Below are 16,815 nucleotides of genomic sequence, written 5' to 3'. Positions count from 1 at the left end.
TGTATGCTCTTCTCGTACAATCATTGCCTCAGTACTTGGTTCTTAGGACTAGACTTTTAAAACCCAACTTACTACCAAGGCCATGCCATTTCACAGCCTGTATAATAAATACTCCGAGGAGAAAATGAATAATGGACCACAAGGGGTATATATAGGCTACTCACTCAGCAAAAGAAGCAATTCGCCATCCTCCAAGCAGTTCACCCCCTCCTCCTCAGATGAAGGTACATATTGTAGGCATGATAAAAGGTCAGGCGCACAAAGGGGCCATAACGTCGTGATGTCCAGCCACCGGTTCCTAACATAGGTCCGGTGGCTACCTTTCACTTTACACGGTCAGTGTACTTTTGTTTGTATACTCTGATTTTATTGAATGTTTCCAATCCACGTGGAATAATAAATCCTTTTAAAAATACTACACCATGGGCTACTTTTTGTTGACTTCTCTGTGAGACAACGTTCATTCCTAGAGCCCACACCTCATGGCACAGGAGCCATTCCCATTTGCTGACATCAGCCCACCAATGTAGAGGAGGACCCCAGTTCCAGTGTGAGTTATCCTGCCCATTTACCTAAGAGACTTCCACGGTGACACCCGGTGATTTATAGCAAGGGAGACGACCGTTTGGCTGCCCAATACCAAGAGGGAGGAGAGTCCGTTAAGACGGCCCAGCTCATCCATCCTATGAGGGGGACCTCTGGTTATATTGATTATATGCGTAATGAAATATACGCATCTGGTGAGTGTGTATTTTTACTATTTATCACCTCGTCAATGGAACGTGAAGTCACTATCAACTCCTGTGCCTATCCCCTGCCACAAACTGTCACCAGTTTTATTCATTTTAATATATTTTGATATTATCATTTTATGGATTTGTGATTTAGCTTGATTTTTACTTTGGACTATGATTTGAATATGTTTTACGCCAAGAGGGAGGAGAGCCCGTTAAGACGGCCCAGCTCATCTATCCCATCCCATGAGGGGGACCTCTGGTTATATTGATTATATGCGTAATGAAATATACGCATCTGGTGAGTGTGTATTTTTACTATTTATCACCTCGTCAATGGAACGTGAAGTCACTATCAACTCCTGTGCCTATCCCCTGCCACAAACTGTCACCAGTTTTATTCATTTTAATATATTCTGATATAATTTTATGGATTTGTGATTTAGCTTGATTTTTACTTTGGACTATGATTTGAATATGTTTTACACCAGTATTAGTACGTATTTATATTTTTTTAGCGCTGCACTTTCTTTCTGTGCACTATATGGCCAAAAGTTTGAGGAAACTGGGCCATCACAGCTATATAAGCATGGTGGACAGCCCATTCTAAAACCATGACTGTTAAGATGGAGCTGGCCTCCCCTTTGTGGCCATAACAGTCTCCACTCTTCTGGGAAGGCTTTCTCTAAGACTTTAGAGTGCCTGTGGGAATTTGTGCCATTCAGCTGGAAGAGAAGCTGTGATGTCAGGTAACGACGCCGGCTCCCAATCTGAGTTCCAATACATCCTAAAAGTGATCATTATGGTTGAGGTCAGTTCTCCGTGGAGGCCACTAGTGTTCCTCCACACCAAACCCATCAGACCATGTATTTATGTATTTATGGAGCTGGCTTTGTATACAAGGGCACAGATATACCAGAACAAAAAAGGGTTCTTCTCAAAACGGTTACCAATCATCTAAAATGCCTTTGTATGTTCTAGTAACATAACGGAGTACTGTCTGTGATACTTTTATTAGCAGGTCATTTTTTCAGGACACTCTTTTGGGGGTCTAACCCCTTCATCTATTGCCAATGACACACAAAGATTTAGCAGATTTGCATAATTGATAATTTGAAAAAAAAAAAAGTCTCTCTCCTACAAATAGTAACAAAAACCTGACCACTGCTTCTCACTGTGGGAACCATCAAGTTTCTTCGTGTCAATCCCCTTGCTGACAGCAAGTACATTTCATGGTGCTGTGTCCCACAATGAACAATAAAACAAATCAGAAAAGAACAAGCTGGGAAGACGAACACAGTGACCAGCTCAGAGGGGAACAATCCCACATTAGACACGAAGAGCATTCCCTTTCCTACACCAACAACATGGCAGACTCCATACAACAGTAACATGCACAACATGGAGGACGAGAGGAATCATCCTGTCCATGTTACACACACAGAAGACCCACACAAATCAGTCACATTCATTGCAGGGTAACACAGGCAGGAAACACTGAAAAATCACAAAGAAAAGAAAATTAGAAGCTGGGACAAAATATTTTAGTATATTTTGAGCGGTATTCAGTCTTGTAGTGAGCTGCAGTGACAGTTGAGGTGTGTCCAATATTTCTGTGAAATGACAGGACAGGCATATGTAGTCATGCAGTGAATTACAATTACAGGAGCGGTCTGTCTATGGCAAAGTGACATTTCAGAGAAGTCTGACAGGGAAAGGCACTTGCAGGAGATGTATGTTGTAGTGATGCAGTTAAAGGAGAGCTGTGACCATTGTCTAGGCTTGTAGTGAAGTGCAATAACAATTCTGATGTGTTCAGTTTTGCAATTAGAGGATAAGTTCACCTTTTGGGAACATGTTCCACCCGTTTTTAGGAACATGTAACATGTTCCCATAGTCACAGCCCCCCACCCCTCCCTCTGACAGATAGTACAGGGAGAAGTCTCCCCGGCATTATCTGTCAAATTTGAAAACAGCGTGGTCATGAGGGGCTCCGCCCACACGGCCGTGTCACTCATTCCCATTCTTCTGTGAATAAATGAACTGCAAGTACTGGCAGCCTTAGTGGCTGTGGGCTTGTACTTTTCAATGTTGATTGAAGCTTCCTGTCAGAATATCTCCTCGCTTGTACATCCCGTACAGCAAGCAGATATTCTGACAGGTCTGCAGGAGACCTGCATGGCATCAGAGATCTACTGATTGCTCGTGCAATTCTTTCCAGGCTCCTGTAGACCAAAATAATAAATGCACATTTTTTTACCTGCAAAAAAATGTGCATTTATTATTTTTGTCTAAAAGGTGAACTTATCCTTTAAGTCACAAGAGAGGTAGGCTCAATGTTGTAGTAAGGTGCAGTGACTGGAAACCTATGTCTAGACTTGCAGTAATGTGCAGCAACTATCCAGTCTTGAAATGACAGGAGAGCTGTGTGCAGTCTGAAAGTAAGACACTGACTAGAGGCATGAGTCCAGTCTGGCAGTGAGGTACAGTCACAAAAGAGGTGTTTCCAGTCTTTCAGTAAGGTGCAGTGACAGGAGATGCATGTGCATAGCTGCAATGGCAAGAGGTGTGTGTCCAGTCGTGCCGTGACAGGGGAGGCGTGCCGTGCCCCCTCTGGCCGTGACAGGAGTGCAGCGACAGGAGAGACGCGCCCACTCTTGCAGCGGCAGGAGAGGCCCGCCCACTCTTGCAGCGGCAGGAGAGGCGCGCCCACTCTTGCAGCGGCAGGAGAGGCGCGCCCACTCTTGCAGCGGCAGGAGAGGCGCGCCCACTCTTGCAGCGGCAGGAGAGGCGCGCCCACTCTTGCAGGGACAGGAGAGGCGCGCCCACTCTTGCAGGGGCAGGAGAGGCGCGCCCACTCTTGCAGGGACAGGAGAGGCGCGCCCACTCTTACAGGGACAGGAGAGGCGCGCCCACTCTTGCAGCGACAGGAGAGGCGCGCCCACTCTTGCAGCGACAGGAGAGGCGCGCCCACTCTTGCAGCGACAGGAGAGGCGCGCCCACTCTTGCAGCGACAGGAGAGGCGCGCCCACTCTTGCAGCGACAGGAGAGGCGCGCCCACTCTTGCAGCGACAGGAGAGGCGCGCCCACTCTTGCAGCGACAGGAGAGGCGCGCCCACTCTTGCAGCGACAGGAGAGGCGCGCCCACTCTTGCAGCGACAGGAGAGGCGCGCCCACTCTTGCAGCGACAGGAGAGGGTGCCCACTCTTGCAGCGACAGGAGAGGGTGCCCACTCTTGCAGCGACAGGAGAGGGTGCCCACTCTTGCAGCGACAGGAGAGGGTGCCTACTCTTGCAGCGACAGGAGAGGGTGTCCACTCTTGCAGCGACAGGAGAGGGTGCCCACTCTTGCAGCGACAGGAGAGGGTGCCCACTCTTGCAGTGACAGGAGAGGCGTGCCCACTCTTGTAGTGACAGGAGAGGCGTGCCCACTCTTGCAGTGACAGGAGAGGCGTGCTTACTCTTGTAGTGACAGGAGAGGCGTGCCCACTCTTGCAGTGACAGGAGAGGCGTGCCCACTCTTGCAGTGACAGGCGAGGCGTGCTCACTCTTGCAGTGACAGGAGAGGCGTGCTCACTCTTGCAGTGACAGGAGAGGCGTGCTCACTCTTGCAGTGACAGGAGAGGCGTGCTCACTCTTGCAGTGACAGGAGAGGCGTGCTCACTCTTGCAGTGACAGGAGAGGCGTGCTCACTCTTGCAGTGACAGGAGAGGCGTGCCCACTCTTGCAGTGACAGGAGAGGCGTGCCCACTCTTGCAGTGACAGGAGAGGCGTGCTCACTCTTGCAGTGACAGGAGAGGCGTGCCCACTCTTGCAGTGACAGGAGAGGCGTGCCCAGTCTTACAGTAAGGTGCAGTGACAGGAAAGATATGTTTGCATGCTGCAGAGAAGTGTTTACATAAATGCAGTTAATAATTAGTAGAAATGAGTATTTTCTATGCCTCTGGTGTTAGACATTCCGGTTAGCTACTGTGACACAGATCTGCAGATGCGTGTACTTACTTGCTCCCTCTCGGCCATCCGTCTCTCCTCCTCCCGTCGCAGGTCATCCCGCCTCCTCTGTTGTTCCTTTTCTTGCTGCTTCCTCTGCTCCCTCTCCCGCCGCTGTTGCTGGAAAATAAAAGGTAGACATGTTAACATTCAAGCAATAATTTACTCATCTCCTGTGATCAGGTTAACCCTATGACCTATCAGGGAAACATTCTAAATGTATTTAAATGAAAGAGCTGTGATCCCCAGAGGCCACGAGACCCTAAATGATCAATAATCTTACCTCTTCCACACGCCGGCGCTCCTCTTTTTGCTCTTCGATACGTCTCTGGCGCTCATGAAGAAGTTGCTTGATATGCGCCTCTGAATCGCGGTGCTGTGGGCCCATCTGCTGCTGTTTCAGGGCTTCTGAATTGCTCTTGTTCTCTTGTTGTAGCCGGAGGAACTCACGCCTTAGTGTGGACTCTCCAGGCACGTTCATGATAGAACTGACGGAACCAAATGACAACACACTCACAGTACATAATATCATTATAAAGGCCTTCCTTGATGGCAGTTTTACAGCAGTATGAGATGTTTCTGAGATCATTCAGAATTCAGATGCATTTGACCTCCCCCTGACCTGATTTAACCACTCGCCCTCCTGAGGATTTACCCCCCTTAATGACCACGCCTCTTTTTGCTACTCGGCGCTGCACTAATTCAACTGATAATTGCGCGGTCATGCAATGCTGCACCTAAACGAAATTTACGTCCTTTTTTCACACAAATAGAGCTTTCTTTTGGTGTAATTTGATCACCTGTGCGCTCTTTATTTTTCACGCTATAAACAAAAAAAGACCAAAAATTTTGAAGAAAAACAATATTTTTTACTTTTCAGCTATAAAAAATATATAGTAAATCTCAAAGTTGGTTATAAATTTAGGCCAAAATGTATTCTGCTCCATGTTTTTAGTAAAAAAAATCCCAATAAGTGTATATTGATTGCTTTGTGTGGAAGTTATAGCGTCTACAAACTATGGGATAGATACTGCAATTTACGCCATTTTTCTGCTATACAGCGCTGTGCTAGTTTAACAGACAATTGCGCGGTCATGCAATACGGTACATAAATGAAATTTACATCCTTTTTTTTCCCACAAATAGAGCTTTATTTCGGTGGTATTTGATCGCCTGTACGGTTTTTATTTTTTGCACTATAAAAAAAAAGGCTGACAATTTTGAGGAAAAAAAAACAATATTTTGGACTTTTTGCTATAAAACATGTCCAGTAAAAAAAAATGCAAAAATCAAATTTAGTCATAAATTTCTGCCAAAATACATTCTGCAACATGTCTTTGCTAAAAAAAAAACCCAATACGTGTAAATTAATTGGTTTACGTGAAAGTTATAGCGTTTACAAATGGCGGGAAAGATACTGGGATTTTTAATTTTTTTTATACTAATAATGGCGGCGATCAGCGACTTATGGTGGCGATCAGTGACTTATGGCGGGACTGTGGCGGACATTTTGACACTGGGGGGGGAACTGACTTGGGGTCACTGACATCCCCAGTGACACCAATACAGTGATCAGTGAAAAAAAAACACTGATACTGTACTAATGTCACTGGGGAGGAAGGGGTTAACATATTTAGAGTTTACTGTGTAAGGGGAGTGTTTTACTAGGGGGCGGGGGGTGTGTACTGGACAGGGCGGGGGGGGGGGGGGGGGGGGGAGCTGATCGAGGGAGAGAAATTCTTCTCTCCCTCTGCAGCTTGTCGGCGAACTGTCACAGAGCAGGCTGTGTGAACAATGCAGCTCTGCTCTGTGTCAGTGATAACAGCTCATCGCGGGAAAACGGCCGGTAAAAACCAGCCGTGACCCGGCGGCTGACACCCGCGGGACAGGTAGGGCGGGCGCGCGCCTCATGCGCGCCCCCTACCTGTTTTGCGGAGGTCCGTTTTAAAACGTTGTTTTGCCTACAAGCGCCGCCCTGCCGCCGTTTATAGGCGGTGGCTGGGCGGCATGTGTTTAAGCGGGTTTTGTCCTCCTATAGACTTGTATAGGAATTCACAACATGCTAGAAGTGAACAAAGCCCTAACACTGTGCTTAGACATAAGAAGCTATTTATTTAGTCTGCTGTCAATGGAAGTCCCTTCCACCTCCAAGTCAACTTTTCCCCACTTTCAAGCATCCTTGTGTTTAAACGTGAAGAGGAATTTCTAAGGTGGGTGTGGATTGTTGTATGAGAGACCCATGTATGTCTATGTGAGCATCTATGTCTGCCAAGCGTGTCCCGAACATGCCATTCTGCTTAGAGCTTGCACAGGGCACTCTCCTCAATTCCACATGGGAGGGGAGTCACATGTTATCTCATAGCCAAAAGTACAGGATCACTTTAAATTCACATCAGAAGTGAATATTAGGAATCATTTCTAGTTCTGCAGCAGTCTGCACTGATATAGTCTCAAAGAAAAAAAACTGTATTTTTCCTACATACTTATCTGTAAAATCCATTTCTTGGAGTACATCACAGGACACAGAGCAGGCTATTCATGACTATGTGGGTTATACGACACGTATTATCATTACGCAGTATTTATATAGCGCCAACAATTTGCTCAGCGTTGTACATTACAATGGGAGACAGTACACGAGACAGCACAGTAACAATACAATGAGATATACGAGGGGTTCGAGGGCCCTGCTCCTTGGAGCTTACAATCTAGGAGGGAGGGGAGAGTGGTACAGGAGAAAATAGCTGTAGGGGATGGAGTGGTGGGGAGAGCGGAGGAGGTCAGCAGTTAGGTGAGGGCGGGGTAGGCCTCTCTGAAGAGATGGGTTTTCAGGGTGCGCCTAAAGGTGAGGAGTGTATGTGACAGTCTGATGGATTGGGGTAGTGAGTTCCAGAGGAATATAGGTGAATGGACACTGACCGACCAATCAGAGAGGAGGCCCTCCCCTATATAACTCCTCCTACACAGGAAGTAGTATTTGTAGCAAGCAATGAAATTCCAGAAAGAGGGGCGGGACTTGTGTCCTGTGATGTTTTTCAAGAAATGGATTTTACAGGTAAGTATGTAGAAAAAAATCCAGTTTCCTTTATTGTACATCATAGGACACAGAGCAGGCTATTCATGACTATGTGGGTTATACGACACTTATAGGTGAATGGACAATGACCGACCAATCAGAGAGGAGGTCCTCACCTATATAACCCCTCCTACACAGGAAGTAGTATTTGTAGCAAGCAATGAAATTCCAGAAAGAGGGGCGGGACTTCTGTGTACTGTGATGTACTCCAAGAAATGGATTTTACAGGTAAGTATGTAGAAAAAAATCCAGTTTCCTTTATTGTACATCATAGGACACAGAGCAGGCTATTCATGACTATGTGGGATGTCTCAAAGCAATAAAGAAATTTGAGGGGAGGGTGACACCATGATAGCCACCTTTAATAATCCCTCAGGACCTACTGAGCAATAGGTAATATACTGCGACCAAAGGCAGATTCCTCTGCGGCTTTGACATCCACCTGGTAGAACCTTGTTAATGTGTGAACCAAAGACCATGTAGCGGCCTTGAATACTTGAGCCTCTGACGCCCGATGGCGGATTGCCCAAGATGCCCCCACACTCCAAAGACATGCTGGTAGGTGAATTGGCTCCTGTCTAAATTGTCCCTAGTATGTGTATGTATGAATGTGAATTAGGGACCTTAGATTGTACGCCCCTTGAGGGTTAGGGACCTTAGATTGTACGCCCCTTGAGGGTTAGGGACCTTAGATTGTACGCCCCTTGAGGGTTAGGGACCTTAGATTGTACGTTCCTTGAGGATTAGGGACCTTAGATTGTACGCCCCTTGAGGGTTAGGGACTGATGTGAATGTACAATATATATGTAAAGTGCTGTGTAAATTGATGGCACTATATAAGGACCTGAAATAAATAAATAAAATAAGAGTGTGCCTTCTCCCGAAAAGGTAGGACTTTGCCTTTCAAAGCTTAGGCTTGAATGATCAATTGTAAAAGTGAAACTATAAGTGGGCGCTTACACCTCTCCAAATACCATGAACCAAATAAAAATAAAAACAGACATGGCGCCTTTCCTCCAAGCTAAATTACTGCCTGTTTCAGAACCATAACACCATTCACGTTACCAAAAGTGAAATACAAATATGGTGAGACATTATGTACACCTGCACCCTATAGGTGCGTTGCAATATTTTTGTAGCTGCCCCTTTAAAAGCAGGTGCATTGCAATTTTTTTTGGGAGCTGCCCCTTTAACCCCTTCCAGTCCGGACACTTTTACCCCCTTCCAGTCCAGGCCAATTTTCAGCTTTCAGCGCTATCACATTTTGAATGACAATTGCGCGGTCATGCAACACTGTACCCATATGAATTTTTTAGCATTTTTCTGAGACAGATAAAGCTGTATTTTGGTGGTATTTATTCACCGCTGGGATTTTTATTTGTTTTGCTATGTAAATGAAAAGTCCAAACATTTTGAGAAAAAGTGTTTTTCTTATAAAATTTTGCAAATAAGTAATATTTCATCATAAATCTTGGCCAAAATTTATTCCGTTCTTAATAGTAAAAAAAAAAAAAAACCCAAATTAGTTTATAACCAAAAATAATTTTTAAAATTTTTTTACATTTTTATTTTATTTTTTGTTATATTATTTTTTTATTTTTTTTTTTTCAACATACTATCACCCTAGCAGTACAGTGTCACCATGGTGACACTGTACTACTTGTGAGGGGCGTTGAAGATTTTTTTTTTTTTTTACACTCATTGCTTTTACACCCATAAAGGCTGTAAAAGCAATCATTTATCCTTCTCTCTGGCTGCATTCTTGCAGCCATTGAGAACTACCGTGTGAGCTGTGATTGGTCACAGCTTGTCACAAAGTACAAGGCTGTTGTGAATAGCCTTGTACCATGTGACCTCTGTGATTATTAACAGATTTCACATGTAGTAAGCAATGATGGCAGAAGTGACATCTTGCTTACTACTCTGCATGTGATCACTGATTGGCCAATCAGTGATCACATGATCGGGACCTCGCATAGAGGTCCCATACGATGATCAGCGTTCCACTGTGTCCGGAGGACACAGTGGGCACCGGATCGCAGTGCTGTGCGCTCCCAGAGAGCGTGCACAAGTAGGGGGCGGGGAGGCCATTTATAAAACGGCCACCCGACCCTGCACTGCCACCTCCCACCGGACGGGAGGTGGTTAAAAGCACCTAGTTGTGCTCCTAGTTGTGAAAGTATAAGTGGGCACTTACACTCCTCATAGACACCCCGCACTCAATCTCCAAATGCCATGAACCAAAATAACAAACAATAAATAGTGCTACATGCAGTCCAACACCAATATGGAAATACTGCTTCTGTGCCACGAATCTTCCCAAAGTGCTTCACCCCCCCCCCCCCCCCCCCTGTCACCACAATGCACTCGCCAAAGATCCATGACCCTCTTTATTTAAAATACAAGGTCATAAAGTGCGGTTTGCCCCAGATGCTCTCCAACTGCTGTTCCTCACTTGTCTTCCAATCATCACTTGTCCCTTGTACCTGATGTCCCTCCATCAATGTCACCCAAGGACCACAAAGAGAATCTCTCACTGTGCAGTATTTAATTACGACTTGGCAATAAGAAGTATTAAAAATTTTACACTTACAAAACGTGGTGCCTAATATCTCGGCACCAAAGCACTCAGCGTCTGTACAGCGCCGGTTCCACTTCCTGGACCTCGGTGTGCATTCCAAATACCTGAACCGTCGTAGGGATTTGGACAGATATAGAACGACCGTAAGCAGCCTCTACATGTTTCGCCTTGTGGTGTCCTCAGGAAGCTGAATGATCCATTGACGGATTCAATGTGAAATAGTTGCCTTGAATGCTGCCTGCCCCTTCCTAGGCCCCTCTGGCAGCTCGAACAGAGAATCTGACCTCCTGACCTGTGCCGTCACCTTGAAGAGGACCCTTACAGCGTGTACCACATCCAAGCTATGCAGAGATCTTTCTCTTTCTGACTGAAGTCTAGGAAAGAATGAAGGCAGAAAGATGTCCTGATTGAGATGAAAACTAGAAACCACCTTTGGTAAAATAGTCGGTTGAGGTCGCAATACCACCTTATGATGCAAAACCAGAAATAGTTCTCTGCAAGAAAGAACTGCCAGCTCCAACACCATTCTTGCAGACGTGATGAAGTGATAGCCATTAGAAATAACACCTTACGAGTCAGCAGGACCAGTGGAATCTCTCTAATAGGCTCGTATTGTGTTTTTTGAAAAACCTCCAAAACCAAGTTCAGGTCCCAAGGACACAAAGGCAACCTGACAGGAGGAGCAATAAGCATTACTGCTTGTAAAAAGTGCAAACCAAAGAGTGAGACGCAATGGGGAAAAAAACAGCTAATGCTGAAACCTGGCATTTAATGGTACCAATGAACCAATTTCTTCTCCAACCTGGTTTAAAGAAATGACAGAATCATACCAATCACCTACCTTCATGGGTGTCATTTCCGAATCTCACACCAGGAACTGTAAGCCTTCCAAGTTGTGTAATAAATGTTCCTAGAGACTACCTTTCTAGCAACAAACATTATGGAGATGACAGAATCCGATATTCCCCTATCCTTTAGGATCTGGGTTTCAATAGGCATGCCATCAAATTTAGGGACTGTAAAGCTGGGTGCAATACAGGACCTTGAGACAGCAAGTCTGGCCAACACGACAGGGACCACGGTCCGTCTACTGCCATCTTCACTATGTCCACGTACCAGGCCCTCCTGGGCCAGGCCGGAGCAATCAGTATCACCGGAATAGACTTCCCGAATCCTACGTAACAGAAACCGGCCAATTTTCCACCCCCAGAATGAACACCGCTGACAAAATTGAAACATATCTCTTTGCCCAGGTCAGAATGTAATTCACCTCTTTCTGAGCACCTCGACTCCTGATATCGCCCTGGTGGTTGATGTACAGTTGTGTTCAAAATAATAGCAGTGTGTTGAAAAAAGTGAATAAAGCTGAAAATCCTTCTAATCGCTTTTATTTCCATCCACACAAATGCATTGGGAACACGACACATTCTATTCCAAATCAAAACATGAAGAAAAATAGATCAAATTTGTGTTGTTCCTCTAAAAAAAAAATCGAAGAAAAGTGAATATTAGACGGTTCAAAAAAAAAAAATAGCAGTGTTTGTATTCTTCTTTACAAACTCAAACATTCACTATATAAACTGAGAAATGTTTGAAGATTTTGCTTTCCTTTGAATGACTTCATGAATATTTGGTTGTAGTCGCACTGTTTCTGAGAACTGCTGTACATCTGTGTTGCATGGAGTCACCCAACTTCTGGCCCCTGTGATCAGGTATTCCAGCCCAGGATGATTGGACCACATTCCACAGTTCTTCTCTATTTCTTGGTTTTGCCTCAGAAACGGCATTTTTGATGTCACCCCACAAGTTTTCTATTGGATGAAGATCCGGGGATTGGGCTGGCCACTCCATAACGTCCATCTTGTTGGTCTGGAACCAAAATGTTGCACGTTTACTGGTGTGTTTGGGGTCGTTGTCTTGTTGGAACACCCATTTCAAGGGCATTTCCTCTTCAGCATAAGGCAGCATGACCTCTTCAAGTATTCTGATGTATTCAAACTGATCCATGATCCCTGGTATGCGATAAATAGGCCCAACACCGTAGTATGAGAAACATCCCCATATCATGATGCTTGCACCACCATGCTTCACTGTCTTCACAGTGTACTGTGGCTTGAATTCAGTGTTTGGGGGTCGTCTGACAAACTGTCTCCGCCCACTAGACCCAAAAAGAACAATCTTACTTTCATCAGTCCACAAAATGTTGTGCCATTTCTCTTTAGGCCGGTCAATGTGCTCTTTGGCAGATTGTAACCTCTTCAGCATGTCTTTTTTCCAGCAGTGGGACTTTGCGGGGGCTTCTTGCAGATAGCTTGGCTTCACATAGGCGTCTTCTAATTGTAACAGTCCTCACAGGGAACGTCACACTTTCTTTCATCTTCCTGGAGCTGATTGTTGGCTGAGTCTGCGCCATTTTGGCTATTCTTCTATCCATTCCAATGGTAGTTTTTCACTTTCTTCCACGTCTTTCAGGTTTTGGTTGCCATTTTAAAGCATTTGCGATCATTTTAGCTGAGCAGCCGATCATTTTCTGCACTTCTTTATATGTTTTCCCCTCTCCAATCAACTTTTTAATCAAGGTACGCTGTTCTTCTGAACAATGTCTGGAATGACCCATTTTCCTCAGAATTTCAGAGAGAAATGCACTGTAACCAGCATGTACAACATTTGCTGCCTTCCTTCCCTAAATAAGGGCAATAATTGCCACCTGTTTATCAAAGAATGAATGACCTCACTAATAGAACTCCACACTGCTATTATTGTGAACATGCCCCTTTCAATTAGTGATTCAATTACACAGAATCAGCAGCATGCATGTCATGACTGTTGGGTCTGTTGGATTTCTATTACTCTACTACACCTGCTAGGAAATTATTTTCCATGTAGAAATATCATTTCTACCAAAAACAGTGATTGATCCGGTTAGTGATGTCTGACTGCTATTATTTTGAACACAATTGTATGACATTGCTGTGGCATTGTCGTACAGAATCCTTACAGGCCAACCCTGAAGCCTGGATGTCCAATACCTCAGAGCCAGCCTCACTCCCCGAAGTTTCAGAACATTGATGGGTAGAACCATTTCCTGTGGAAGCCACGTTCCCTGTACTATGGCCTCCTTCAGGACAGCCCCCAACCTGGTAACCACCTGGTAACCTCGGTGGTTACCAATTTCTACACCACTGTCCGAAAGGATCTCCCCCTCTCCAAATTTAGAGTCATCAACCACCAATTCAGGCTTCGTAGTACCCCTGGAGACAAACACATACAGTAATCCAGGGCCGGAATCTTCTTGTTTCAAATAGTCAGAATGTTCCTTTGCAGTGGTATGGAGTGGAATTGGGCATGGGGAATAGCCTCAAACAAGGACACCATCTTCCCCAGCAACCTCATACAGAGGCGAACTGAAGGATACCTCTTGGCTTTTAACCTGCAAACTTCATTCCTCAGGGCGCAACGTTTCCCTGGAGGTAGAAATACCTTTGCCTGAACCGTGTCGAGGACCATCCCCAAATACTCCAGGCTCTGTACTGGCTTCAGGGCTGACTTCTTGAAGTTGAGCACCCAGCCCAGCTGTTCCAGGATCTGCATTGTAAGGACCACATCTTGCTTCAGACCTGGCACAGACTGACCTCTGAGCAACAGATTATCTAGATAGCCTATGACTAAGTTCTGAGCAGCCCCAACACCAGAACAAGAATTTCTGTGAAAACTCTGGGAACCGTGGCCTGCCCAAACAGTAGTGCTATGAACTGGAAATGCTGAGCCCCTACTGCAAATCACAGAAATGTTTGGTGAGGAATGAATATCGGTACATGCAGGTATGTGTCCTTGATGTCTATGGACGTTAAAAAAAATCTCCATCCTGTAGGCCACCACTGACCGAACCGATTCCATACGAAAAGACCAGACATTTAGAAACTGATTTAGCCCCTTGAGGTCCAAAATGGGCCTTACATCCCCATTTGGCTTTGGGACTGTGAACAGGTTTGAATAAAACCCCTGAAATTATTTTGTCTGCTGGAACCTTCTGTGATCACCCAAAGACAACAAGCAATCGAGTGCCTATAACAAAGCTCTTCCCTTCTCTGGATTCATCGGTACATTTGATGTTAGAAACCAGGGGGGTAGACCCAAATTTCTAGTCTGTACCCCAGAGAAATCGTGGCAATGAGCCACTTGTCTTGACTTAGAACCCTCTAGGCAGCAATAAAATTAAAAAGCCTTCCCCCCACTCGAACAAGAGGGGGCGACCTTCATAAGGAGTCGGACTTTGGATCTGCCTTGGATGGCTTTTATACCGAGGGCCTCCTTGGGTTTTGATTCTGCGTTCTACCCCTGGAAGCTGGGACCTGTATGCGGCGAAATGACTGCCTGGTAAATGAGGGGCCAGCAACCGAAGCCCTGACACTGTAAAAGAAGAGTGCTTGGATCTCCTTTTAAAAGGGTAGAAGAGAACTCTTTCCCCCTGAAATCTTTTGGATGTATTTGTCCAAATCTTCCCCAAACAGCTGCTCCCCATGAAAGGGAAAACCTGCCAATAAGTTTTTGCATGGCAGTACTGCCGACCGACTGTTTAGCCACAAAACCCTGCGCATGTGTACTGATAAGAGGGCCAAGCAAGAAATTTGCTGAATTGAATCCCTAAGAGCATCAACCGCAAAACAAAGCACGTGGAACAACCTCCAATTCCTCAGCAGAGTATTCCCCCTGCACCGAAGGTCTTCCCAGCAGTCGTTTGACACTGTCAGAGACTCTGGCAAATGCCAATAGCTGCCACTGCTGGCTGAAGGGAGAAGGAGACCTTAAGGAGAGACTCCATTTTCTTATCCGTTGGATCTTTGAAGACCTGGACATTGTCCACAGGATATGTTAAAGACTAATTCAGGGATGAAACAGCTGCATCCACTACAGGCATACCCCATTTCTTAAACTTCTCTTCCATGGGGTAAGAAGAAAGAAAACCTCTTTGGTGCAACAAAAACCATGTCTGGGTGATCCCAGTCAGCATACATAATTTGCTCCTGAAGAGGATGAACTGGCCTGAGTACCCTGTGGAGGCTTCAAAGAGAACAGAGAAGTAGTAGTAACCTCAGAGGTTTCTATTGGAGGTAGCCTGAATCCTCCAGTGAGGTTCTGGAATAATATCCTCTGAGTATGGGAGGCAGAGACCTCCTGCTTCTCCTCAGGCTGTGGCCCCTCAGACAAAGACTCTACCGCCTGACCTTCCTCCAGTTCTTCCTCAGGTTCCACCCATTCCTGCTCCAGTGATGGGGGATCTCTCCTGCTTCTTAGTCCCCTGAGAAACCGATGCAATCATCCCAGCGATCTTATCCTCTAAACCCGCTAAGGCTGAAGCAAGATCATCCTTGGTTACATATGGTGAGGCAGCAGCCCAAGTAGCAGCCACAATGTCAGATGCAGCGGCTCAGACTGCCCAGTCACTTCTGGCCTCTCAGGAGAAGATATTACAGCAGACATTCGGCTAGGTTCCTCAGGACATGGCGGTGGCATATTAGTGCCCCTTCCTGCTGTGCCTCCCCCACTCCGCATTCTGGAAGACATTACTCCAGATAGCGTAAAAAACCTGTGCGCCTCCAATAGTAAACACAAACCGCAAGTAGTGTGCTGAAGAAAACACGATGCAAATAGCTGATCTCATGGGCCACCAAAGGCGGCTCCAAATGCTTGCACACCCCGCCGTGCACGCACCCCACGGCTGATGGCCAGCTGCACTCCTAGGGACCAGAATGCTTCCTGTACTGGCCCCAACAGAAACAACAGGCAAGCATGTCCCGGGCTAAAATGCGGTGAGCATTTCCCCTGTTGGAAACTGGCCAAACAATAATACCTCTCCTTTTCCCTCCACATTTGAGCTTTAGTTTTTTTTTGTTTTTTTACAGAGAGGGAAAAAAATATATATTTTACCAGTCTCGCTGCAGGTCCCTGACTTCTGCCAGGCACCACCCTTCGCCCATCATGGTGGGCATTGTCATACAGACCTTCAAGAACCTGGTACCCATAATGTGGGGCCACTGCCTTGGGCCCGTATAGCACCCCAATGGAAAGATTTAAAACTGCACAGGGTTCCATCTATGCGGGGTCCATTGTCGTAAGGCTGAATTACAGGTAAAACCCCCAGGATTCTTCTCCTTATCCAGTGAGGCTTGGGTACCATTGATTTTGGCTCACAGTCTTCTAAATGGATCTGATTAAAATCCACGATTCTTGAAGGAACCGTACTAGACCTTAGGTACGCTCCCGGAGCACAAGCAACACTTTCAGTGACCATCCACCTTACAGACACTGGTGAAAAAACTGAAGTACTTCCTGTGTAGGAGGGGTTATATAGGGGAGGACCTCCTTTGTGATTGGTCGGCCACTGCCCATTCACCTATAGGTGGCAAATAATCCACATAGTCATGAATAGCCTGC

At 45.8% G+C, this 16,815-nt stretch overlaps 1 protein-coding gene across 4 annotated transcripts in view; it reads right to left on the bottom strand.

Moving 5' to 3' along the window:
* MINK1 (misshapen like kinase 1) overlaps positions 1–16,815 on the bottom strand; it is a 277,145-nt gene that overhangs the window by 78,496 nt on the left and 181,834 nt on the right. For all 4 annotated transcript variants that reach the window (XM_089688956.1, XM_089688959.1, XM_089688957.1 and 1 more), the window contains exons 13-14: positions 5,007–5,211; positions 4,736–4,843 (exon numbers count right to left, since the gene is read on the bottom strand). In XM_089688956.1, coding sequence (XP_089545082.1) covers positions 4,736–4,843; positions 5,007–5,211 — 313 coding nt within the window. The remainder of the gene's footprint in view (positions 1–4,735; positions 4,844–5,006; positions 5,212–16,815) is intronic.

Source organism: Staurois parvus, unplaced genomic scaffold (genome assembly GCF_062004578.1).
Source record: "Staurois parvus isolate SC_StPar_1 unplaced genomic scaffold, SC_StPar_1.0 ptg000463l, whole genome shotgun sequence".
In the NCBI taxonomy this organism is placed as follows: Eukaryota; Metazoa; Chordata; class Amphibia; order Anura; family Ranidae; genus Staurois; species Staurois parvus.
The sequence above is the reverse complement of the archived record's forward strand: the minus strand, read 5'-3'. Positions and strand labels throughout refer to the sequence as shown.